General features: G+C 56.2%; 2 protein-coding genes across 10 annotated transcripts in view; one reads left to right on the top strand and one right to left on the bottom strand.

Annotated features, from left to right (window-relative positions):
• The window catches only part of LDLR (low density lipoprotein receptor), a 39,509-nt gene extending 30,425 nt beyond the window's left edge, over positions 1-9,084 (top strand). For all 8 annotated transcript variants that reach the window (XM_042928459.1, XM_042928463.1, XM_042928460.1 and 5 more), the window contains 7 exons: positions 66-205; positions 2,227-2,368; positions 2,480-2,632; positions 2,879-3,061; positions 5,445-5,522; positions 6,555-6,712; positions 7,336-9,084. In XM_042928459.1, the coding sequence (XP_042784393.1) occupies positions 66-205; positions 2,227-2,368; positions 2,480-2,632; positions 2,879-3,061; positions 5,445-5,522; positions 6,555-6,712; positions 7,336-7,371 (890 nt within the window). In that variant the 3' untranslated portion in view covers positions 7,372-9,084. The remainder of the gene's footprint in view (positions 1-65; positions 206-2,226; positions 2,369-2,479; positions 2,633-2,878; positions 3,062-5,444; positions 5,523-6,554; positions 6,713-7,335) is intronic.
• An 8,231-nt stretch (positions 9,085-17,315) lies between these two features.
• Positions 17,316-23,641, bottom strand: SPC24 (SPC24 component of NDC80 kinetochore complex). 2 transcript variants are annotated; one of them, XM_042927430.1, is made up of 5 exons: positions 23,437-23,641; positions 20,112-20,256; positions 19,863-19,967; positions 19,659-19,735; positions 17,316-17,525 (listed from the first exon to the last, which is right to left on the bottom strand). In XM_042927430.1, the coding sequence occupies exons 1-5, from the start codon at positions 23,594-23,596 to the stop codon at positions 17,419-17,421; spliced, it is 594 nt and encodes a 197-aa protein (XP_042783364.1). In that variant the 5' UTR covers positions 23,597-23,641; the 3' UTR covers positions 17,316-17,418. The 2 variants fall into 2 exon arrangements, with proteins under 2 accessions (XP_042783364.1, XP_042783365.1); XM_042927431.1 differs by lacking the exon at positions 23,437-23,641 and adding an exon at positions 23,169-23,430.

Here is a 23,641-nt window from a genome sequence, read left to right on the forward strand (position 1 = left end):
AGTGGCCAGGCCCAGGCCCCTTGGGCGTCGGCGTGTGACCTCTCCTTGTCCACTGTGGGTTCTAGATCTTTCTGGTGGCCGCCTCTACTGGGTTGACTCCAAGCTCCACTCCATCTCGAGCATCGATGTCAACGGCGGGAACCGGAAGACCGTTTTGGAGGATGAGAAAAAGCTGGCACACCCCTTCTCCTTGGCCATCTTTGAGGTGGGGGCTGGAAGCAAGTGGTTGCTCCTTGGGCGCCTGAGGGATTCACATCCAAGTCCCGGTTACTGAGCACGACTGACATAGGAGGCATAAGCGCTCGGGCTAATGGGTCAGCCCACATTGGCTAGTTCATCCAAGCCAGGACTAACTTAGAAGACTGTCTGTGGCTGTGAAAAGGTCTTAGATCTGGAGTTATTTCTATTTTCTTCTCATCAAAAGAGTCAAAGATTTGTTGCTTGGTTTTTGGGGTTTTTTTTTTTATGTTCATTTTTTCTTTGAGACAGAGATCACAAATGGGGGAGGGACAGAAAGAGAGGTTGAGAGAGAGAATCTGGAGCAAGCTCCATGCTGTCAGCACAGAGCCTGACGCAGGGCTAGATCCCACAAACCATGAGACCGTGACCCGAGCCGAAATCAACAGTCAGACGCTTAACTGAGTCACCCAGGGGCCCCCACGTTGCTTTTTTTTCTTTTCTTTTTTTTTTCTTAAGTAAACTCTACCCCCAGTGCGGGGCTCGAACTCACGACTCTGAGATCAAGAGTCACACACTCTCCCAACAGCCCTCCGAGCACGCCCTCTCCAAAAGAGTCTTAGAGTAGGAATTCTCCCTTGGAGGCCATCTTGCCGCCCAGGGGACATTTGGCACTTTCTGAAGACTTTGCTTGTTGCACTTGAGGGGGGGTTACTAGTTCCTAGTGGATAGAGGCTGGTGACCACCCTTCAAAGAGAAGAGGGGACCAGCCAAAGTGGGTTGTCTGGCCCGAGTAGCGCCACAGCGGAGAACGGCTCTGAGGCAATGTTGCTATATTCGTACACCCGTGTTCAAGCAGCGGGATCCACAACAGCCCAGAGGTGGAAGCGACCTGGGTCCCATCAGAGCTGATCTGCTAAACAAGATGTATATCTATACACTGGAACGTGGTTCAGCCTGAAAAAGGAAGGAAATTCTAACACATGCTCCAACACGGACGAGCCTTGAGGGAACTAAGCCAGACACAAAAGGACAGATGCTGTAGAATTCCATTTTTTTTTTTAAACTTTTTAAAGTGCGCATGCGGGCGAGCAAAGGAGGGACAGAGAGAGAGGGAGACCGAATCCCAAGGCGGCTCGAACCTCAGATGTGGGGCTGGAATTCATGAACCGTGAGATCATGACCTGAACTGAAATCCAGAGTCAGAGGCTTAACCAGCTGAGCCACCCACGTGCCCCTGTAGAATTCCACTTACATGAGGTCCCTAGAGGAGTCCCATCTATAGAGACAGGAAGTAGATGGGGGGGGGGGGTTGGGGGAGGGGGGGGAGTCAGTATTTCATGGGGACAGAGTCTCAGTTTGGGAAGATGAGAAAGTTTGGGGCATGGGTGGTGGGGAGGGCTGCACAACCATGTGAATGTATTTCATGCTACTGAACACACTGAAAAAGGGTTAAGATGGTCAGTTTTGTGTGTATTTTATACATTTGAACTTTTTGGGTTTTTAAAAATGTTTTTATTTATTTTTGAGAGAGAGTGTGAGCAGGGAGGGTCAGAGCGAAAGGGAGACACAGAATCTGAAACAGGCTCCAGGCTCTGAGCTGTCAGCAGACAAACTGTGAGACCGTGACCTGGGCCGAAGTCGTCGGACCCCCAAGCCGACTGAGCCACCCAGGCGCCCCACAATTAGAACTTTTTTATTTTGTAAAAAATTTTTTTAATGTTTATTTTTGAAAGAGAGAGAGAGAGAGAGGGGCAGACAAAGCATGAGCAGGGGAGGGGAGAGAGAGAGGGAGACCCAGAATCCGAAGCAGGCTCCAGGCTCCGGTCAGCACAGAGCCCGACGTGGGGCTCAAACTCACGAACCGTGAGATCACGACCTGAGCCGAAGTCAGACGCTCAACTGACTGAGCCACGCAGGTGCCCCAAAACTTTTTTTGAAGAAAAAATAAACAAGGCTAGTACCACCTAGTGCTGCTTCTTCCCGGAGACTCGTGTGCCCTCTGCCCATGGTTAATGGGATCTGCCATCTCTTTTCATGCCCACGTAGGATAAAGTATTTTGGACGGACATCATCAATGAAGCCATTTTCAGTGCCAACCGCCTCACAGGCTCAGACATTAGTCTGCTAGCAGAAAACCTGTTGTCCCCGGAGGACATTGTCCTTTTCCACAACCTCACACAGCCAAGAGGTAAAGACGGGGTGACTGCCTCCCCCCTCCTCTTCCCTGCTGTTATTTCTGGAACTTTCCAGAATTTTCTAATCTTGTTCTCACCCTGACTCCCTGCCTCTTCCGCCTCAGGGGTGAACTGGTGTGAGAGGACGGCCCTCCGCAACGGTGGCTGCCAGTACCTGTGTCTCCCGGCCCCACAGATCAACCCCCACTCACCCAAGTTCACCTGTGCCTGCCCGGATGGCATGCTGCTGGCCAAGGACATGAGGAGCTGCCTCATAGGTAGGGGCACCAGCCTGGGCACGAGTCCTGCTTCCGCCACCCTTGTGTCTGTAACACTCGTGAATCTCCCGTTTGGAGTACAACCAATGATGGAGTAACAACACCGTTATTAGCGGGTTTCAATTTTCACTACGTTGATTTTCTATGTGGCCAACGGCACGCACTTCCTCTCCGTTGTCACGAGCAGCACGGTTATCAGAGGGGCACTTGGACCGCGGGGCACTCAGGAAATGTTTCTTCTTTCAGAGCCCGAACCTGTCGTGACCCCCCGGGCGACCTCCACGGTCACGGTCAGGCCAACGGTGCGCTCCACAGCCGTGAGGACGACAGTGCGCCCCCCAACCGCGGAGCCAAAGCACACAGCCGGCCCGTGGTCCGTGGCCAGCCCTGAGTTCACCACGCCTGAGACGGTGACAGTGTCCCACCAAGGTAGACGTCGGGACTACCCTGGGCCCTGGTTTAACAGCTCGGGCATCTCGATGGGCCAAGGGAATCTTGGTGAAGGGATGGAGTGGGCTTAGCTTTCGCCCCTGCACTTTCTGACCTGGCCTGTGCCTCGCGGAAGCCTCCGTTCCCCTCTCTGTTAAATGGGGCTGATAACAGTGCCCGCCAACCCCCCCTAAGGCGTGTGAAGGCTTTGGGTGCGTGGTGGCGGCTTATCCCAGAGGCCTCCAGGCACAGGGACCTGAAACATTATCGAGGCCCCTTTGATGACCTGTTTTCAGGCACTTGCCCAACAGGGCCAGGGTGAGGCGGTGAGGCACTCCCTTGGGCACCATCTGAGGGCGTACCAAAAGCCCAGCACTTAATATTTTACTACATTATTTTTTTTTAGTATTTTTTTACTGTTTATTTTCGAGAGAGCGAGCGAGCGCACTCGTGACAGAGCATGAGCAGGGGAGTGGCAGAGAGAGAGGGAGACACAAAATTGGAAGCAGGCTCCAGGCTCTGAGCTGTCAGCACAGAACCTGAATGCAGGGCTTGAACCTGTGAACTGTGAGATCATGACCTGAGCCAAAATCCGATGCTTAACCTACTGGGCCACCCAGGTGCCTCTTTAATGTTTATTTTTGGGAGAGAGAGAGAGAATGAGCAGGGGAGGGGCAGAGAGAGGGACAGAGGATCCAAAGCAGGCTCTGAGCTGACAACAGAGGGCCCAATGGGGGGCTTGAACCCACAAACCGTGAGATCCTGACCTGAGCCAAAATCAGATGCTTAACCGACTGAGCCACCCAGGTGCCCAACTACATTAAAAAAAAAAAAAAAAAAAAATCACCAAACTGTGGGCCATGGGCCAAACACTTGGTTTTGTAAATATAGTTTGATCAGAGCCAGGGTCTCAAAGAGGCAAGTGTAGAGTCAGATCCTGTCTTCCTAAAAATGTGATCCTTTGTCATGGGATCTCGGCCTTAATTTTTATTAAACAAAAACCAAAAAACACCACACACATTAGGATGTTACTTGATTACTAAAGTCTTTTTGGTGAGAGGCAGGGGGAGGCTCTAAGTTTTTGCTTGTGGGTAGTGCCTCGTTGTCCTCACCCTACCAGTCTCAAGGTCAGAGCTGGGCTCTCAGTGAAATCAGTGGAAGACTTGCCATTCATCTCTTTGGCCACCAGAGGGCCCCTGTCCCGGAGTTCGATCAGCTAGAGAAAATGGAGCCCCTAGACTTTTTTTTGGCCAGAAAAAAAAGGGAGGCATCAGCAAGTTTCAGACATTTTCCCCCACTCAGAGTAGCTAAAGCCCCTGTGCAACCATAAACAAGGTAAAGCGGGGACTGCTGTGGTCAAGGGAGGCCGGGAAACCTTTTTGCTTGGGGGTGCCCCTGCTCGAAAACCCATTTCACAGACAGGCCCGTCTAGGGCGTCTCGATTTTGGTGAATGAGTCCTTTTAAGGGAAAAACTTCTCAAAGATCTTGCTGCCGCCTTATTTATTTATTTTAACGTTTATTTATTTATTTACTTTGAGGGAGGGGGAGGTGCAAAGAGAGAAGGAGAGAGAATCCCAGGCAGGCTCTGTGCTCAGTCTCATGAACCATGAGGCCATGACCTGAGCCGAGATCAAGAGTCGGATGCTTAACCGACTGAGCCACCCGGGCACCCCACCTTAAGTTATTTTTGTTAAAAGTTTTCTTAAATCTGAGCCGATGTCAAAGTAGAAAGTCCATGCACCCAGGTGGGGTTGACTTTAACTGGTGACCTACTACATGTGGCCCAGGTGTGGTCTTTCAGTCTTCCCAGCCTGTTTGCCTGCTTGAAGGACTTTAAACTTTGATTTGCACGGGGCCCTTACAGGGCTCAGGTGCACATTCATGGTTGCGTAACGAGGTCTCCCCCAATATTTATTAACTGGGGACAGTTGAGACAGGACTAGGGCGCTTCGGCGCGATCCAAGCCAGGCACTGGGGTTGCTGCACGGTATGGAGTCACGTGGTGGCCGCTGCCCCACCCAGAACGGTCTCATTTCCATCAAATGCAGACCCAGGGTGAGAAATTCCACCAGCGACCTCACCAACTGTTGAGAACGTACCTGCAGGCTTTTGCCTCCCAGACCGTTGGCCCCTTTCCCAGAGCCTCGTAACACCTGGCTGAAGGGCCCTCTTAAATCCGCTCCATAACCGTGTCTGCTAATGAATAAGGCCCCAGCGTGGTGCCTCCCAAACCCGGGAGTCCCTCCGAGTCGCTTTGAGCTTTTAAGGACGCCGAGCAGCACCAGGCGTTTTTCTCGCGCGTGTCGGCGGCCGCACACCTGCCGCGTTTTCCGTGGCCCTCGCTGTGAATCCGAACCTCACTTTCTCCCCTCTCCCGAGCAGCCCTGGGCGATGCTGCCAGCAGAGGAGACGAGGAGAGACCGAGGAGCGTGGGGGCCCTGTACGTCATCCTCCCCATCGGTAAGCCCATCGGGCCCGCCCCACTTCCCGGCTCCCTGCCGGAGGACCGCCCTGCCCAGCCAGCCGGTCCGGTCCACCCGTACGCCCAGGATGGGGGCGCCCCCCCCCCCCCCCCCACGTGCCCTGTTCATCACTGCGGCCCCCTTTGTAGCTCCATTCACTCAACAAATCCGGTCGAGCGCCTGCTGTAAGGCCGCTTCTGGGCCGTGGGGCCGCAGCTGTCCCCGCTGCTGGGTCGCAGGGAAGGCCTCCCGCCACCAGAGGGGCGCCTCCTGGCAAACGGTGCTCTTGTAGGGGGAGTTTGAGGGGTTCTACACCCCCCCATCCCTGTCCATCGTAACTCCGTTAGCATCACACCTAATTTTCCTTTTCTAAGGAAATCCTTCTGAGGTGTCCCTTCCCCACCCCCAGCCCACTCACAGGACCTGCACTTTAGTGCCCAGTGGCCGTCTGGCTCTGAGTTGACAGGTGGCAGTGGGACCCTTGCCTCCCGAACAAGGCCCCCACCCTGTGTCCTCCCAGCAGAGCCTGAGGCTGTCCCACGCCCGGGGCAGTGGCCAGGGTTTTTGTTTGTTTTTTGTTTGTTTTTACAAACCTGGGCTGGGTGAGCCCTTGGCTGTCCCCTGGATCTGGGAGGGGCAGGGCGCACCACCCGGGGGTCCCCTCATAAACGAGGCAGAGAGCACCCAGATGGGAGAAGAGAATGAGTTTGGCCGTGTCCATAGAGAACAGTCCCATTTCTGAAAGAGCCCTGTGTGTGGTGACTCAGAAGCACCTGGAAGAATCGACTGCGGTCGGGTATTTCCGGGGCGAGCCAGTCACAGCAGGCTTCGAGTTGGAGATTGGTCATGTGTATGGATAGGTTCCCCACCCCCACCCCACCCCCCCGACCCCGCAGTGGACAAGTATGGCTTGAAATTGGAACAAAAAAACCCTATAGAAGTCCGAAGCCGGGAGTTTGCAGGCGGCATCACTTGGGGACGTAGGGCTCTGGGGCCACCTGCTGACCGGGCTGGCCACCTCGCCCTGCAGTGCTGCTCATCCTCCTGGGCTTCGGGACCTTCCTTCTCTGGAAGAACTGGCGGCTGAAAAGCATCAACAGCATCAACTTTGACAACCCCGTGTACCAGAAGACCACGGAGGACGAGGTCCACATCTGCTGCAGCCAGGACGGCTACACCTACCCTTCGGTGGGTGCCCTGCGCCGCCCCGGAGGCCCCCTTCCTCCCTGCAAGGCTGTGAGGTCCTCCGGGATGCTCCCGTGGTGGGGGACCGGCAGGGGGACAGGGGATCGGGGGAGGAAAGAAAACAAGAAAGCCAGTGGGGGCTGGGAGGGAGGGAGGGAGTGCGATTTTAGATAAGGCGGCTGGGGCAGGTCTCCCTGTGCAGGGACAGCCCTCGAGCAGGCTGGTGTGCTTGAGGAACGCAGAGGTGGCCGGAGCGGGGGGCTTGGGGGCTGTCGAGGGAGGAGCCGAGTGACAGGGACCATGGCAGACGGAGCAGGGCCTTGTGGGCCACGGGGAGGATTCTGGCTTTGCTCTTAGAAGGTAGGAGCCAGGAAGGGTTCTGAGCAGAGGAGGGACTTGACCCGGCTCAGGGCTCACAGGCGCCCTCCCCTGGCTGTGGGAGGAAAGACCGAGCCCCAGGTCGGGAGCCCAGAGCCCAGGGTGGAACCCGGGGTGCTGGTTCAGGCCCGCGATGGGCCGGGCTGGCCGCGGGGTGGGGCCGGGAGGGAGCGAGGCGTAGGTGGCCTCTTGCCATGTTTACCGAGTGTGGGACTGATCGCTTCCGGCGTTTATCTTTCTGTTGACAGAGACAGATGGTCAGCCTGGAGGACGATGTGGCCTGAGCCGCCGCCTCGAGTCCCGTGCTTCCCCGGAACCTGCTGCCCGACGCGGGCAGGAAGAACACTTTCTCCCAGGACCCTTGACCCGCGCCACACCCTTCCTCCTGGTCCCTGCAAAGAAAGAAGTGACCGAAAGCACTGTTGGTGGCCACAGCCTCAGCGCCGGCAGCCGCTTGGCCTGCCTGCCAGAGCTTTGTTTTATATATTTATTCTTCTGGGAGGCAGAACGGGCTTCCGACGCCGCACACGCAACGGGTTGGGGTTGGGTTTTTTTTCTTTCTTTCTTTTTTTCTTTCTCTAGGAATAGCGGAGAAGAGCAGGCCAAAGGAGCTGGGAGGACATCTCTGTCCCCTCCAGGGACCGCTCACTTCTCCCCCCGCCTCCCGACGCACTGACGGAGGAGCACGGGGAGAGGCGGTACATGGCTTTGAACCGCGAGAGCAGGCACTACCCCCGAGGTCCTGGGTAGCTGCCGGACCCCCGCCTCTCTAGCCCGAGCCCCCAAACTCAGGAGTAAGTGCGTTCACCCCTGCCTTGCTGGACGGCCAGAGTTAGCTTTTGCTCTGCTCCCCCCAGATCTGGATCAAACTAGGGTTTCCCCAGCGAGGTTCGTGCCCTCCCTTGACGCCAGGACTCTGGCGTCGCCGTGGCTCCGGCCAAGTGCAGCATCCCGGGGGGGGGGGGGGGGGGGGGGGCACTGAGGCCCCCCCCTCCATTCCCCGAAACCGTGACAGCTCCCAGAGAGAGCCCGAGCCACCGATCGTCCTTAATATTTATTAAGTGCCTGAGCTACCCGTTACCCGAGGCGCGAAGGCAGCGGCCGCCAACCTCTAAGAGCACCCGTCGCTCTGGGTGTGGCTGTCTGGACCCCAGCTCCTTCCAGGTCCCCTTGCACTTTTTTCGTTCGGGGCCGTATCCTGCGTCAAGTCGACGTTCTTACTATTTTGCACTGGTTTCTGTTCCGGGTGGGAGGGGTCCGTGCGGATGGGCCTGCTGTCTGGGGCCTCCCTCCCCCGCCCCCCCAGCACGTCAAAGTCACAATCACGACTCTCCGGCTCGTGTGGCCGCTTCCGTGCAGATGCCCCTGGGCCGGTAATTTCCCCCCCAGAAGACGGTTCGCTTTAGCCCTGCAAGGCATCCCCTGGATGCCCCTTGGCCATTTTTATGGGACTTCGGAAACCAAACTTTCTGATCCTATCACACATGTCACACTCACGACCAAAGAAAGAAGTGCGAGCCTCTTGTGGATTCCTGCCTAAAGTCGTCCAGGGAGTGTCCACGTTCACTGCATGACCACTAAGCACTGCGTCCTACTCTGCAGGAAACTGTGAAAGCCTTTTCTCCTTCGGAAGCATGTAAATAAACTGCTGTACAGATGCGGGGGCGGGGGGGGCGCTTTTTGTTACGTTTGCACTTTGTATATTCATTAGACATTTATCACTTATATATATGAAACAGAGATCTATTTATTTTTGCAAACCCTGGTTGCTGCATCTGTGACCCCTCTGGGGGCTCTGCATTGGGGGAAGTTGTCTCTGAGACGCCTCTTAACTTTTGTACAAAGATGATTCGTGCGGGCTTCGCGCGAAGCCCTTCAGGAGAAATGGGTCTGTGTCGGGTTGTTTTGGGGGATGGGTACCGCTTTTTACAACCACTGTATAGAACGTTTTTATAGCCTGAATGTCTTACTGTGATCGATTAAATTTCTTAAACGAACCGCTTGGCTCCTCCTGGAATGCTCTTTTTCCCCTCCTTGTCTGGGCTCCTCCATCTGGACATGGGCCGGACTTTCCCAGGAGGCGGTTCTGGAAAGGGAACATTCCCGAGAGCTCGGGACAGGCTGCGGGCTCCGGGGCGCTTCCCCGAGTTAGGATTTTTTGCTAAGTCTGCACGCTCGTCCCACTGAACTACATCTACTGGGCGGCTGTGATACAGGCGAGGGCCTTTTTATTTTATCCACTGCAGTGGCAAAGAAGAGTCTGCCCTCAAGGAGCTGACAGCTTAGAAGGGGAAATGGAGGCTGACGACGACATTAGTTTGGAAGGATGTTAAACAGGGCAACAGGGAGAGAGAAGTGACTGGCAGGGAGAAGATTCCTTTAGGGGGGAGTCCGGGGAAGGATTCTCTCAGGAGGTGACATTTGAGCTGAATCCAGAAGCACAAACGAGGGGAAGAGTGTCCGGGCCGAGACCTTCGCACTTCGCTCAATCAACACGAGTGATTTGGAAGGAAGCTTCCCTTCACACCCGTGGGCTCCGGGGGTGGTTTGGTGTAAGTTTTCTTACAGGAGGAGACAAAGGCTAAACACCACCTAATTAGTTGCTAAGATACAAACCAAGAGGGGGCGGGCGGCTCAATCCCTTAAGCCTCTGACTTCAGCTCAGGTCATGATCTCACGGTCTGTGAGTTCAAGCCCCGCGTCAGGCCCCGTGCTGACAGCTCAGAGCCTGGAGCCTGTTTCGGATTCTGTGTCTCCTTCTCTCTCTGTTCTAACCCCCACTCATGCTCTCTCTCAGAAATATTTTTAAAAATTTAAAAAGATGTAAAGCAAGAGATTTCATAACACAAATCCAAATAATCGTGAGTTCCGGCGAATCTGCCCTCAAATTCCACTGTGGCGACATCTGGCTAGAGCTGTGGGCGTCCAGGTACACGCACCCCCATTCTCTCGTGCACCCAGGCTTTCCTGGCGTCTGGACCCGGAGGCAGGTAGGGTCCCTGTCCCTGAACATCGCAAGTCAAACCACAGTCTAGACGTAGCAGCTGGGGTACAGTCAGGAGCACAGCAGGTCAATGGATGGAACTTAATCCCGGGAACCAAGTATAACAGATCAAATGGGGCAAACCGTAATGACAGGCCACCTCGCGCGATCAGGGTTCCGGTCCAGGTCCCTAGAGGAGTCCCATCCGTAGAGACAGGAAGTAGATGGTGGGAGCCAGGGGCTGGGGAGTTAGTGTCTCATGGGGACAGAGCTTGAGAAGAGCTGAAAGTTCTGGAGACGCATGGTGGGGATGCCAGCCATGGTAACATACTTGATGCCCCTGAATTGGACACTTAAACAGGGGTACGATGGCAAATTTGATGTTTATATGTATTGGGACGCCATTTAAAATAATACTAAACGATCATTGTTTTTTTGAAGATGGAATTGGGAGGGCGCCTGGGCGGCTCAGTCAGTTGAGCCTCTGACTCTTGATTTCAGCTCAGGTCACGATCCCAGGGTGGTGGGATCGAGCCCCATGTCAGGCTCCATGCTGAGCACGGAGCCTGCTTAAGATTCTCTCTCTCTCTCTCTCTCTCTCTCTCTCTGCCCCTCTACCCCACTAGCGCTCTTGAGCTCTCTCTAAAATTTAAAAATAAAGACCAAACAGGAGAACAATGAGATAGCCAGAAATGAGCAACAGTGTAAGGTGGGGCTGGTGTTACTGGAACCCAGCAGGGAAGCTGGTGGGAGCGTCCCAGGAGACGCTGTCTACGGCAGAAAAAGGGAGTCGGCGTCTCCCCTCCTCCCGGCGCCCTCTCCCACCAGCGCCCCCCACTGGCTGAACTCAGCAGGGCCTCGGGATCGGGGTTCCCTGTCTCACAGGGCAAAGGGAAGGCAGGCAGGAACGGGCTGGGAGCAGGCGACCCAGTTGAGCCGGGAAGGAGAACACCCTGGGTCGGGCCACCTAGGTGGAGACGGGTGACCTTGGGCCCATTAGAGCCTCAGTTTCCCCAGTTGAAACTGGGGTCAATGCTAACCCCCCACCTCCCAGGCTCGGGCCGTGTAGGGGGCTCTGCGCATGCCTGCAGGACACCGGGAGCGGCAGGGACTGTTATCTTTTCTGTGTCCACAGGGTGGCACTTCCTTCCTTCCTTCCGCCTTTTGTCTTGGGAAGGTTCCAAAATGCCTCTGGGGGTGAAAACTGAACAGACCGCACAGGAAGCGTCGGGGCCGCACACGGACGGTCGATAATTGGTTGATTGACTGAGTTCATGCTCAGCCGCGTGGCAAACGGGACAAATGAACATACATGGCTTGGCGAACGGAAGGGGCGTGGAGGTGGCCCGAGGATGCAGCGGGGGGTGGGGGGTGGGGGTCCCCGGCCAAGGGCACACGTGAGAGTGGCCAGAGGTGATGGCAGTTTCTGGTGTCTGGCTCAGGCCAGCCGTTTTCTGTTGAAACAGGACCAGTGACTAAAATCCTTCCCGGGGGCTCCCACCGCATCGCCGAATGTGGCACAGGCACGTGGGACTCAGAGCCTCACGACAAGAGCACACCCTTCTTGTGGGGACATGCTCCTTGGTGTGGCCCTCTGAGGAGAGGACAGTATCAAGCGCCCATTTTACAGATGGGAAAGGGGAGGTTCGGGTCACCGCGCTCGGGGGTCGGGGAGGGGGGACCCAGATGCCACGCTCGCCTCTCCCTACTGGCTGCGAGGAGCCGGGGGGGGGGGGGGGGGCGACGGGGGGACGGATTCCCTGCGCTCAGAACGGGGTCCCCCGTTGGAAGGCCCCAAGTAAGACTGCCCTGGTGCCAGCTCCCTGGTCTGCGGGCTCAGTGCCACCGGGGTGCGGGGTCTGCAGGGGCGAGACGCCTTCTGCAGCTGGGGGTGGTCAACCCCAGCACAGGGTAGAGGGGGCTGGCCGTCCTGTCCTCCCGGCTCTGGGCGCTCAGTAGCTCTGACCAGGACAGGGTCGGGGGTGGGAGGAAGCTGCTCAGCTAAGCTTATACCCCAACCCGTGTCCTCTGCTGCCCCCCCCCCCCCCAGCCCAAACCACAGCTGCCTGTGGTGAGTCAGGCTGGAGCCTGCGGGGCTGAGCCCAGGTCCATGGGGGAGAGGGGAGAGGGGAGAGGGGAGGGCTGCCCTCCCCCTGCAGCCTCCCCCGCCGTGGGAGTCAGTGCCCCGTTCCCTGCCCCAGGAAGTGAATTCCCGGATGTAGGGATGAAGGAGAGGCCGAGGGCTCCGACTGTGGCGAGCCCCGGTCACATCATCCACCCTGCCCAGCAGGGCAGCCGAGTGGGGTGGAGGGGTTGGAGGCGGGGCCGCCCCTGGGACTCCTGGCTCCTACCCAGCCTCCCCTCCAGGCAGTTCAGGTTTCAGCTCTGCTTCCTGCCCTGGGTGGAGGGGCTCCCTCCCACCCGAGCCCCGCCCTCCCAAGGCCCAGCTGCTCTGCTTCCCCCAGCCTCTGCTCCCACGCCGCGCCGGATGGAGATGGAGCGGGGAGCTTGGGGCCGACAGCAAGACTAGCCCCCTAGAGACGCTGGGCTACTGCAGGGTGGCCTGTGTTAAGAGGCTGTCGTCAGGCTCCCTTTTCCTGAGCCCCGACTCTGGGGTCCTGCCTGGAACCTGAAGAGTCTCTCCAGCTCTTACTGTGGACTGCAGGCCCTGCATGATCAAGCAACCGCTCCCTTCTCCCAACCCCATGCGATCGACCGAGCCCCTGCCTCAATGTTCGGGCCTCCCCGTTCCCCCAGTTCTTTTTGCACTTGTTCCCTCTGCCCGGATCACTGTCTCCACACTTTTGTCCCCCGGGGGGGCTCAGGTCTGGGCTCCAATGACACCGCCTCACCAGGGCCTCCTACAGAGCCTCCCCAGAGCAACAGTATCGCGAACTGAAAGTTGAAGTACACAAACTCTGGATCCAGTTCAAACCCTGGCTCTACCATTCATTGGCTGTGAAAACATATACAAATAACTTGACCTCTCTGTGCCTCGGTTTTCTCCTCCGTGACACCGTAAGTCCTGGCCGCCACTGGAGTGTGGCTCCCTGATGGGGGGCCCGGCAGGTCACAGACGCCCAGTCCACATTTCTGAGTCAATTGGACAGGCTGCCGGGAGCTTGGGACCACCCAGGCCCAATGAGGGCCACACACAGTGTCCCCAAGACCCCAAGGATTGCCATGACGACGCCCTGCAGCCAGTCTTCCCAGATGGTCCCCAGCCAGTCCAGAAAGATCAGATCACGGCTTCACATCCAACAACCGAGGTTCAAATACAGCCTTGGACACCTGTTCCCTGGGCACACGCACTCGCCCACCCCGTTGATCTATAAACTAGGAACAGGTCTGACCATAGCTCACACCAGGATGGGGCATGGGGGACCCTGGGTGGGCCGACCTGCCCATGGCGACCAAGGCCTGCCGATGCCGGGTGGGGACCCTCGAGGGCAGCCAGCCTTAGGGCTTTACCGCCTTAGCTCGCACTCAGCGAGCTGGCTGTTCTCCCCGGAAACCAATTACAAGCCAGGTCAGCTGGGCATTCCGGTATGTGACACACCGCCACCTATCACTAGTGACTTAGAACTCTGGCCTCCCGGCTCCACCAACACAGACATGAGTCCCAGTCCTTGCTTGGCCTCTTTCAACCTTGAATAAGGGGCAACCACCCCAGAGGCTGCTTCTCATCTGAAAAGCCAAGATGCTCTCCCATGGACCCGACAGCCCCACTGTGGGGGGTTCAGGCTCCACGGGTGACTTTGGGCAAGTGACTGGACCATGCCATGCCTGTTTCGCCATCTGTAAGATAAATATTCCTTACTGGTTTGTGCTGGTGCGGGGCCCGTGCTGGCCCTGGGGGGTTGGGTGCAGGAGGGGGAAGGGGGTCAAGCCTCAGCAGTATTTTTTTTTTTTTTTAAGGTTTATTCATTTTTGAAAGACAGCGAGAGACAGAGTGCAAACAGGGGAGGGGCAGAGAGAGAGGGAGATACAGAACCGGAGGCAGGCTCCGGGCTGTCAGCACAGAGCTCGATGCGGGGCTCGAACCCACAAACCGTGAGATCATGACCCGAGCCAAAGTCAGACGCCCAACCAACCGAGCCACCCAGGCGCCCCAAGCCTCAGCTCTAAAGGCGCAAGACCAGTGACCTGGCTCCCCACTCCCTGGTCCTGGGGACCCGAATCTCGCTTCCAACTCAACTGGGTTAGGCCCAGCACCCGACATGCCTGCCACCGGCCTCCAGGACTCAAGAGCTGGTGACCACCACTGCCTGGGCGGCTCTCGGAGGGAGAACAGGCAGAGACGGGGGTAGGGGTGCAGACCGGAGGCTGTGGGCCTGAGGCTGTCCTGCTGGCTGTCCCAGGCCTCCTGCCAGCGCTGGGCAGTGAGTCAGAGCCCAGGCATGCGGAGGGCCCGGGCCTCTCCAGGCCCCTGTGAGCTCAGGCACTTCCCTGAACCCGCCCGCCAGGCCACGTTCCTTACCCACTTGCTCACTCCTTCGGCCAGTCCCTGGGGCTGCCTGGGGAGACAGACGTACACAGCCGCTCCGAGCCTGGGTTCGTGCGGCCTCCCTGAAGGGACCTTCTTCCTCTTGGAGAAACTGAGCTCCAGGCAGGCCAACACCTCCTTGGCCCCCTCCCAGAACGAAGAGCGATTGCTTAGAGAGGGAGAGGAGGCCCACGGAGGGCTTTAGGGCCTGGGCCAGGGGCGCCGATAGGCCTGGTCGGTAACAACATCCCGCCCCGCTGCACCTGCTTTCTCTCCCAGGCAGGCCAAGGTTTGATGGGCTGCAGGTTTGTTTGATTAACCGCGAGGCTGCAAGCCTCATTGCCTGCCCCCCGGCTCTCGGCTGGGCTGGGTCTATTCTAGCATGCTCTCGGGGGCCCACCCGGGCAGACAGTGCTCCTGGCAACACCTCCACCCCCACCCCCCCGCCCCGCCCGGGCGCAGGTGAGCAGGCCGAGGCCAGCTGCGTCAGTAGGAAAGGCCACCAAGGTGGCAACAGCTACTCGGCCGACCAAGTGTGGACGACTGGCCGGTTCTTGGCTGAAGCCGCAGGGCTGGGGGGCTGCCTGGTGCGTGCTCCACGTTTGTTGTGATGGAGGGGGCGGGGGGAGGAGGGGGGAGTCCTCCTGGCAATCAGGGGGTGGGGACCGGAAAGCTGCTGGATGTCCCGGAATGTCCAGGGCAGCCGGCACCACACAGAATGACTAGCCCTGAGGTCACTAGGGCCGAGGTGGGAAAACCCCGGTTGAGTTCAAGTCTTCTGCCCTTTGGGGGCCGATGGTACAAACAGGAGGCTCTGTGCCCATTTCATACCGTAAAAGACCCTACCGATCTTGCAAACGAAGACCGCTCAGGAAGACTTATAGGAACGTTTACTTGAACATGTAAAGCCGAGCCCTTGGCAGGAAAGCAGGGCCTCTGAGGTTCTGGGAATCTTTGTGAACCGAATGAACCGGTCCCTCTCCCTACAGCCCAATAGGCAGGCATCCTTGCCCGAGAACCTCCAAGGGTGACCTGAATGGACTCTTTCTAGTGCCCATGATGGGCTCAGATGCTGCTAGAACTTACTGCTTACTGTTCCCTCTGCCTAGAACGCATCCTCCCTGATGAAAACAACACTTACTGTACCATTGCACTTCCTAGAAACAATTCAGTGATACGGAGGTGCAGGAAAACCTACTGACAAGGCTGTACCCAGAAGGCAGCCTGCGAGGTTCAAGGAAAACCTACTTCCCCTTGTCTACCAGGCAGCCAGGCTGGCCCTCAGCTTCCCACTCTTCCTTTATATATATTATATAATAAATTATATATATATATATATATATATATATATATATATATATATATATAAATTTTGGTAAATGCTTATGTTTTTAATGTTTATTTTTGAGAGAGAGAGAGAGTGCATGCACATGTGAGCAGAGGAGGGGCAGAGAGAGAGGGAGATGCAGAATCCGAAGCAGGGTCCAGGTTCTGAGCTGTCAGCACAGAGCCCGACGCGGGGCTCGAACTCATGAACTTGGAGATCGTGACCCGAGCAGAAGTTGGATGCTCAACTGACTGAGCCACCCAGGGGCCTCACATTTTGTTTTGAGAGAGAGAGAGAGAGAGAGAGAGAGAGACAGACAGACAGACAGAGAGCGCGCACGCACAGGGGAGAGGGGCAGAGGGAGAGAATCAAGTAGGCTCCATGCTCAGTGCAGAATCCGATGCAGGGCTCGATCCTGCGACCCTGGGAGCACGACTTGAGCCGAAACGAAGAGTTGGATGCTCAACCGACTGAGCCACCCAGGAGCTCCCATGAGCTTCCCATTCTTAGTGGTACCCCAAATCAGAGGATCGGGGCTAGGTGAACGCAGACTGGCCTGGGTCGTGCGCTGCATCAGTTAGGATTTCCTTTAGCTGTCCGTGATAAAAAAAGTAACAATGGCACACACGAGGTAATTTAGTCCCCCCCCACCCCCACGTAGAGTCCGGTGCTGATACCCAGTTCCACCGTCGTCAGGGGACCAGGCTCCCATCACCCCTAGAGGACTGTATCCCTCCTCACATGTGTCAACGGGACTGCCAGGGCTCCAGTCAGCACTTCCAATTCCAGAAAAGAGAGGGGAGGGGAAAGAAAGGGTATATTCCCTTGCCTTTTAGGGATCCTTCTAGAAGTCTCACACATTTCCACTTATATTTCATTGGCCGGCACTTAGCTGCAAGGGAGGCTGAGAAATGCTTTGCTCGGGAAGCTACAAGGGCTCCCTTACTTAGGGGGGAGGGGGGCCCAGGATCAGGGAGGCGGCCCGCGGGCTCCGATACACAACCCACCCCCCTCCCCGAATCTCTTCCTCATCGACTCCTTGTCCTTTCTGGTCCTGGCACAAAAGTCGCCCCTGTCTCTGTCCCCTCCCCGGCCAGGGTCCCGTAGCAGTCCTGACCCTCTCTAGCTCAAGGGTGGCATCCGCCCCGACTTGACTCCTTCCTCGGCCGAAGGGATCCTCGTCCCCTCCGTGTCTTGGGCACCCGGCACGGTTCCGGGCGCACGGTGGCACTCGAGGATGGGCCCTGAGCGAATCCCAGGCGACAGAGCCCTGGGACCTGTCCTCGTATGCCGCGGCGCCATTCGCACAGTGTCGTCACAGATGTGAAGCAGCAGCCCGAAGTCCAGTTAGTTCTCTAGGGTTACCTGGCCAGGGCCAGTCCAGCCACTGAGGCCGCGGTCAGGGGCCAAAAGAAATCTGGTCAAAAACGCGTCTCTGGAGAAACATTTAATTTTCAGCTCCTCTCCCCGCTGAGGCACCGACCACCCACCACACTGACTCGTGCCGTGTGCGGACGCGTCCTTGAGGCTCCAGGCTACCAGTCCGTGTCTACCAAGTTCCAGAGATAGTCGCTGATGAACTTCTTGGAGAGCTGGGTGCTGTCCAGCTGGACAGGCTGGGCGACGCTGGGGCCGTGATGAACTGGGGGAGATGTAAGGAAACCTGATGTACGCAGCCCTCCCCGGGACCCCGTGAAGAAGTTGGAAGGTATTTAGAGACCGAGGGGCGCCTGCGTCTCAGTCGGTTCAGTGCCCAGCTTCGGCTCAGGTCATGATCTCATGGCTCATGAGTTCGAGCCCCGCGTCGGACTCTGTGCTGACAGCTCAGGGCCTGGAGCCTGATTCCGATTCTGTGTCTCTCTCTCTCTCCCTCCCTGCCCCTCCCCTGCTCACGCTCTTTCTCTCTCAAGAATAAACATTAAAAAAAAAAAATTAAAAAGAAAAAAGATATTTAGAGACTGAGGGGCGCCTGTGGCTCAGTGGGTTTTAAGCATCCCACTCTTGGTTTCGGCTCAGGTCATGACCTTGCGGTTTGTGGGTTCGAGCCCCACGTCAGGCTCTGAAAGTGCAGAGCCTGCTTGGGATTTTCTCTCTCACCGCCCCTCCCCGACTCGCTCTCATGCTCGCTCTCTCTCAAAAATAAACTTAAATTGAGAGACAGAGCATGAACAGGGGAGGGGAAGAGAGAGAGGGAGACACAGAATCCGAGGCAGGCTCCAGGCTCTGAGCCGTCAGCACAGAGCCCGACGCGGGGCTCGAACTCACAAACCGTGAGATCATGACCTGAGCCGAAGTCGGCCGCTCAACCGACTGAGCCACCCAGGCGCCCCTTTTTATTTTCTTTAATGTTTATTTTTGAGCCGGAGAGAGACGGAGCACGGGCGGGGGAGGGGCAGAGAGCGAGGTGGACACAGAATCCGAAGCACCTCATTGGCCAGTTGTGAAGCGTGCAGCTCAGTGGCATTCGGTGCACACACGTTGTTGTGCAGCCCTCCCCACCGTCCGTCTCCAGAACATTCCCAGAGCCCGAAACCGTGTCCTCGTTAAACACTGACTCTCCTCCCCTCCCCTCCCCCAGCCCCTGGCACCTGCCATCTACTTCCCGTCCCTCTTGTAAGTGGGATCAGACAGTAGTTCGCTCTTTGTGTCTGGCTTATTTCACTTAACATCATGTCTTCTAGATACATGCATGTTAGAGCATGGGCCAGAATTTCCTTCCTTTTTTAAAAAAAGGAAGGAAATGTAAATGTAACTCATTTATTAATATTACTTATTATTAATTGTTTACTTTATTATTGAATCTATTCATTTCAATTTAACTAATTCATTTCAATTTAGCTAATTTATTTAAATTTATTTTATTGAAAAATTCTAATATTTATTTATTTATTATTTTTTTTTTTTTTTTTTTTTTTTTTTATTTTTGGGACAGAGAGAGACAGAGCATGAATGGGGGAGGGGCAGAGAGAGAGGGAGACACAGAATCGGAAACAGGCTCCAGGCTCCGAGCCATCAGCCCAGAGCCTGACGCGGGGCTCGAACTCACGGACCGCGAGATCGTGACCTGGCTGAAGTCGGACGCTTAACCGACTGCGCCACCCAGGCGCCCCAATATTTATTTATTTTTGAGAGAGACAGAGAGCACAAGCAGGGGAGGGGCAGAGAAAGAAGGAGACAGGATCCGAAGCAGGGGCCAGGCTCTGAGCTGTCAGCACAGAACCTGATGTGGGGCTCGAGCCCACGAACCTGAGATCGTGACCTGAGCTGAAGTTGACACTTAACTGACTGAGCCGCCCGGGCGCCCCCATTTTTTTTTAATTTTAGAGACAGTGATAGAGAGCGAGCACAAGCAGGGAGAGGGGCAGAGGGAGAGAGAATCCTAAGCAGGCTCCAGGCTCAGCACAGAGTCCAACACGGGGCTCGATCCCACGACCCTGGGATCGTGACCTGGGTTGGAATCAAGAGTCGGTTGCTCGACAGACTGAGCCACCCAGGCGCCCCTCCTTCCGTCTTAAGGCCGAATACTATTTTCTTGCACGGATATACCACATTTTGCTTATCTGGCGCTTTGCTGATAATTGGCGTGCTTCCACCTTTCGGCCACTGTGACCACCGCAGTCACGAACACAAGGGTGCAACCCAGAAGGGGGACTGCCGGGTCATATGGTGATCTACGCTTCATTTCTGAGGACCTGCCAGACTTTTCCACTGCGGCCCAGCCCTTCACAAGGCCGCCGGCAGCACACCGGGCTCCGCGTTCTCTGCAAAAGGATACTGCCTTTGAGCATCCCTGGCTCACACTCATAGTCCCACTCAATTTTACTAATCTGGCGATAAAGCTGAGCCACGTACCTGTATGAGAACATGAGAGAGAGAGAGAGAGAGATTAAGTTACCCCAGCGTAGACTCCAACTCAGGGCCGTGGGACGACCCACGTGCACGCAGGGCAGGCACCACCGCACGCACTGGCGGGACCTACACGGCCGAAGGGATGGTGACAGTCGTGTCTTCGTCAACTTCTCTCTCCTGCCTCTCGAGACTGGCCTCGGTCTCCTTGAGCGCCTCCAGCTCTCTGGTGAGCTGAGTAAAGCAGGCAGTTAAGGTCACCTCGCTCTGGAAGGGGGGCCGCCGTGGGCCCAGGGCTCCGAGCTGGGTTCCCAGCACGACCCAACGGGCACCCCGGCGGTGAGCCCGAGGCCCGGCCGTCCGCGCACGCAAGCAAGGATATAGGAGGCTGGCCTTCAGACGGGTGTCCTCCTCGCCGGCCTTCCGGAGCTCAGCTTCGAGCTGCTGCAACTCGACGCCCCCCCGGTGCGCCCGCTCCTTCGCATCCAGAAGGCTCTGGGCCACTTCTTCTTCTGCGGCCAGGATCTCTACGGGGCGGGGCGGGAGAGAGAAGGCTGAGACCCTTCGAGGAGGTCTCTCCAGGGTCTGGCCTTGCCCCAGAAGAGCCCGAGGCCTCCACCGCGATCGTCCTCACTTCCCCGTCTACAGCTCCCCAACCCATCGGTCCTATTTCCAAAAGCCCACGTTCTGGTGGTCCACCGAGACCTTGCAAAAGTGCTTCCATTTCACCAAAACACATGTGGAGCCTCCACAAAACCCCACAAAGGAACGAATGAGTGAAAGCATCTTCTTCTTCCTTGACAGCCTCCTTTCTTCCTGCTCTTCAACCCACCTTGTACTTTTCTCTCCCCTCTGGCCACAAAGACACCTCACCATTCTGCAAACACGCCCATTTTTCACAGGCCCGGCCTCCACCGGCCCGTCCTCTCTGAGATGCCCTTATGCTCCCACCCTTCGGGCGCTCGGAGACCCAGCCTTCGAGACCTGCTGGGTAATACACAACCGGGGCAGCTGGACACTCTGCTCTCCCTCCCAGGGCGCGGCCACGCCTCCACCACGGCCCGGCGGCACTGAATTGTTCATTCCTCCTCCTCCTCCTCCTCCTCGCTCGAACCGGGGACTGCGTCTTACACTCCCCGTATATCGCCAGCGCCTAATCAGAATAAACATGCTTTGACCAAAACATCCAGAAAGATCAAAAACACCCTAGCAAGGTTACCGTGTTCCTTCCCATAGAGCTGGAGGAACCTGCCGACTCAGGGAAGGCACAGATGGAAACACTTCCCAAAAGGCAGGCGTTTAAGTGTTTACAAACTTACATTGAGTTAATTTTTAATCAAGGTATTACACGTATATGGCTGTGAAAATTTAAACACACACAGGGCCCCCCCTCCCCAAGCCTCCCGACGCCTCTGAAGCAGCCACTTCCAAATCATCACTGTTTTCTCTGGCATTGACGTTCGTGTTTCTAAATAATTTGCTTATGCTGCTATTTCTTGATTTGTCTGTTTTAAACAGTGCCTGCTGATTTCCTGTTAGGATAGCCGAGGGTCTGGCTTTCTTCTGCAGCCTTCCTGCCCCTTCTCCCCTCACCCTCCCCACAGACAACCTTGTTTCCTTGGATTCTTCCCTGGGAGTGCCCTCTTCCCCGGGGGCACTGTCACACAGTACCATTACCTGAGCGTGTGCTGAGTGCTGCAGGATAGCCCTGGAGCCCCTGTTCAGTATGTTCTCAAAACCCTCTGAGGGAGGTGGCTTAACCCCTGCCCCCATGGAGAGATGAAGGACAGAAGCCTGAAGATATTAAAGTGACTTGTCCACAGGCACGTAGCTCTGAAGCCTGGATCTGAACTGGAGCCCTTTAACTCAAAGTCCCGGCTCCCTGGAACACGGACTCTTGTCTCCCTGGCCCCAAATCCATTCATTCTGCTGAAGCCCACGCAGGCAGGGTAATAATGATCTTCTCCCCAAACCAATCAATGGAGGGGGAGTGAATGGAGTGGGGAGGAGAGAGAGGAGGAGGAGAGAAGGAGAAGACTCTGGCTGGGGCATCCATCACACTTAGAACAACCTCCAAACTCCCGGGGTTGGGGGGCGTTCACTGCCTACAGGGTCTGGCTACAGCTCATCTTCCACTTTCTCCTGGGTGTCCAAGTTCACTCCTACCTGGCGACCTTTGCCTTTGCAGTTACCTCTGCCAGGAACACTCTCCCCCCTACCCCCAAGCCATCCCCTGCCTAGCTCCTAGATCATTTCAGTCCCAAGCCAGACAGCACGGCCACATAAAACATAACTGTAAAAAGACTTTAAAAAAAAAAAAAAAAAAAGAAAAGAAAAACAAAAACCTGGCACCAAAACCACTATGGAAAACTGGATGAGTCTCTCAAAAAACGAAATATCAAACTGCCATGTGATCTAGCATGGGAAATACAAAATAGAAAAATACACAAAGAAAATACAAATTTTCTGGGAAAATACAAAAACTGGAAGCAGGGACCCAAAGAGGTATTTGTACACCCATGTTCATGTGTTCATGGTGGCATTAGTTACAACAGCCAGACCCTGTTCATGGTGGCATTAGTTACAACAGCCAGGGTCTGGAAGCAACCCAAGTGTCCATCAGTGGAGGAATGGACAAAAAAATGAGGTATGTCCGGACTATGGAATTATTCATCCCTAAAAAGGAAGGAAATTCGGGGCACCTGGGTGGCTCAATTGGTTGAGCGTCCGACTTTGGCTCAGGTCACGATCTCAATGTCCGTGAGTTTGAGCCCTGCATCGTTTGAGCCCTGCATCGGGCTGGCTGCTGTCCGTGCGGAGCAGAGCGAGCTTTGGATCCTCTGTCGCCCCCTCTCTGCCCCTCCCCAACTTGCACTCCCTCCAATTTATTTAATCCTCACCATAGCCCTGGATCCCTCCCAAACCTCCTTGGATTTCCGCTAAAATATCATCTTTTCAGAAAGTTTTCGCTGACTCATCCCAAAGCATCACCCCTCCCTCGTATACAACCTAGTTTCCTAGCCCACCATCTCCTGACATATCTATTTTTCTTTCTTTCTTTTTAAAAAATGTTTATTTATTTTTGAGTGGGAGAGGTGGGGCGGGGACAGGGGGCCAGAGGATCCAAAGGGGTTCTGCACTGACAGCGGAGAGCCCGATGGGGGGCTCGAACTCACGACCAGGGCCAACTGAGCCGAAGTCAGATGCCAAACCAAATGAGCCACCCAGGTGCCCCTCCATTTTTCTTGTTCATCGCCTGACCACCCCACCACTAGCATACCAACCCTTTAAGGGATTGTCTGTTCTGTTCTCTGCTTCCAACCCGGGGCTGGCACTATGCCTGGCACACAGCAGGTGCTCAGTAAAACAGCTGAACCTCAGTAAGTGGGGATGCTGGGATTAAAGCCCAGCGCTTTGACTCCGGAGCCCCAGTTCGAACCTTGAGTCCCCCAGCTCCTGCTCGTGGACCGCTCGGAATTTGCCAGTTCCTGCCAGCTCCTATATTCACCACTAACTCTCTGGGAGGTGGCTGCCATCCTGAAGTCCATTTCACGGGTGGGGAAACTGAGGCCCAGAGCGGGCAGCGCCCAAGGGAGAAGAGGGGAGGGATGGGGGCGCCCAGGAGGGAGGGTTTCGTCAAGGCGGACCTCCCGCCCCCTCCCATCACACGAGCCCGGGTCCCGGCCGCCCCCGGCCCCAGCCCTGACCTCGCAGCCGTTGTTCGGCGCTGTCTTGCGTCTCCAGCAGCCGTTCCACCACCTGCTCATGGCGCCCCAGCAGCCGCCGTTGCTGCGCCTCCGCGCGGTTGGCGCCCAACAGGCTCAGCAGCCCCTGGCTCACCTCCTCCATGTCGCGGAAGGCCGCCATGACTACGCCAGGACCAATCCCGCGCAAATTTAACTGCCCTCATTG

The sequence above is a fragment of the Panthera leo genome, chromosome A2 (genome assembly GCF_018350215.1).
Source record: "Panthera leo isolate Ple1 chromosome A2, P.leo_Ple1_pat1.1, whole genome shotgun sequence".
Taxonomy (NCBI): Eukaryota; Metazoa; Chordata; class Mammalia; order Carnivora; family Felidae; genus Panthera; species Panthera leo.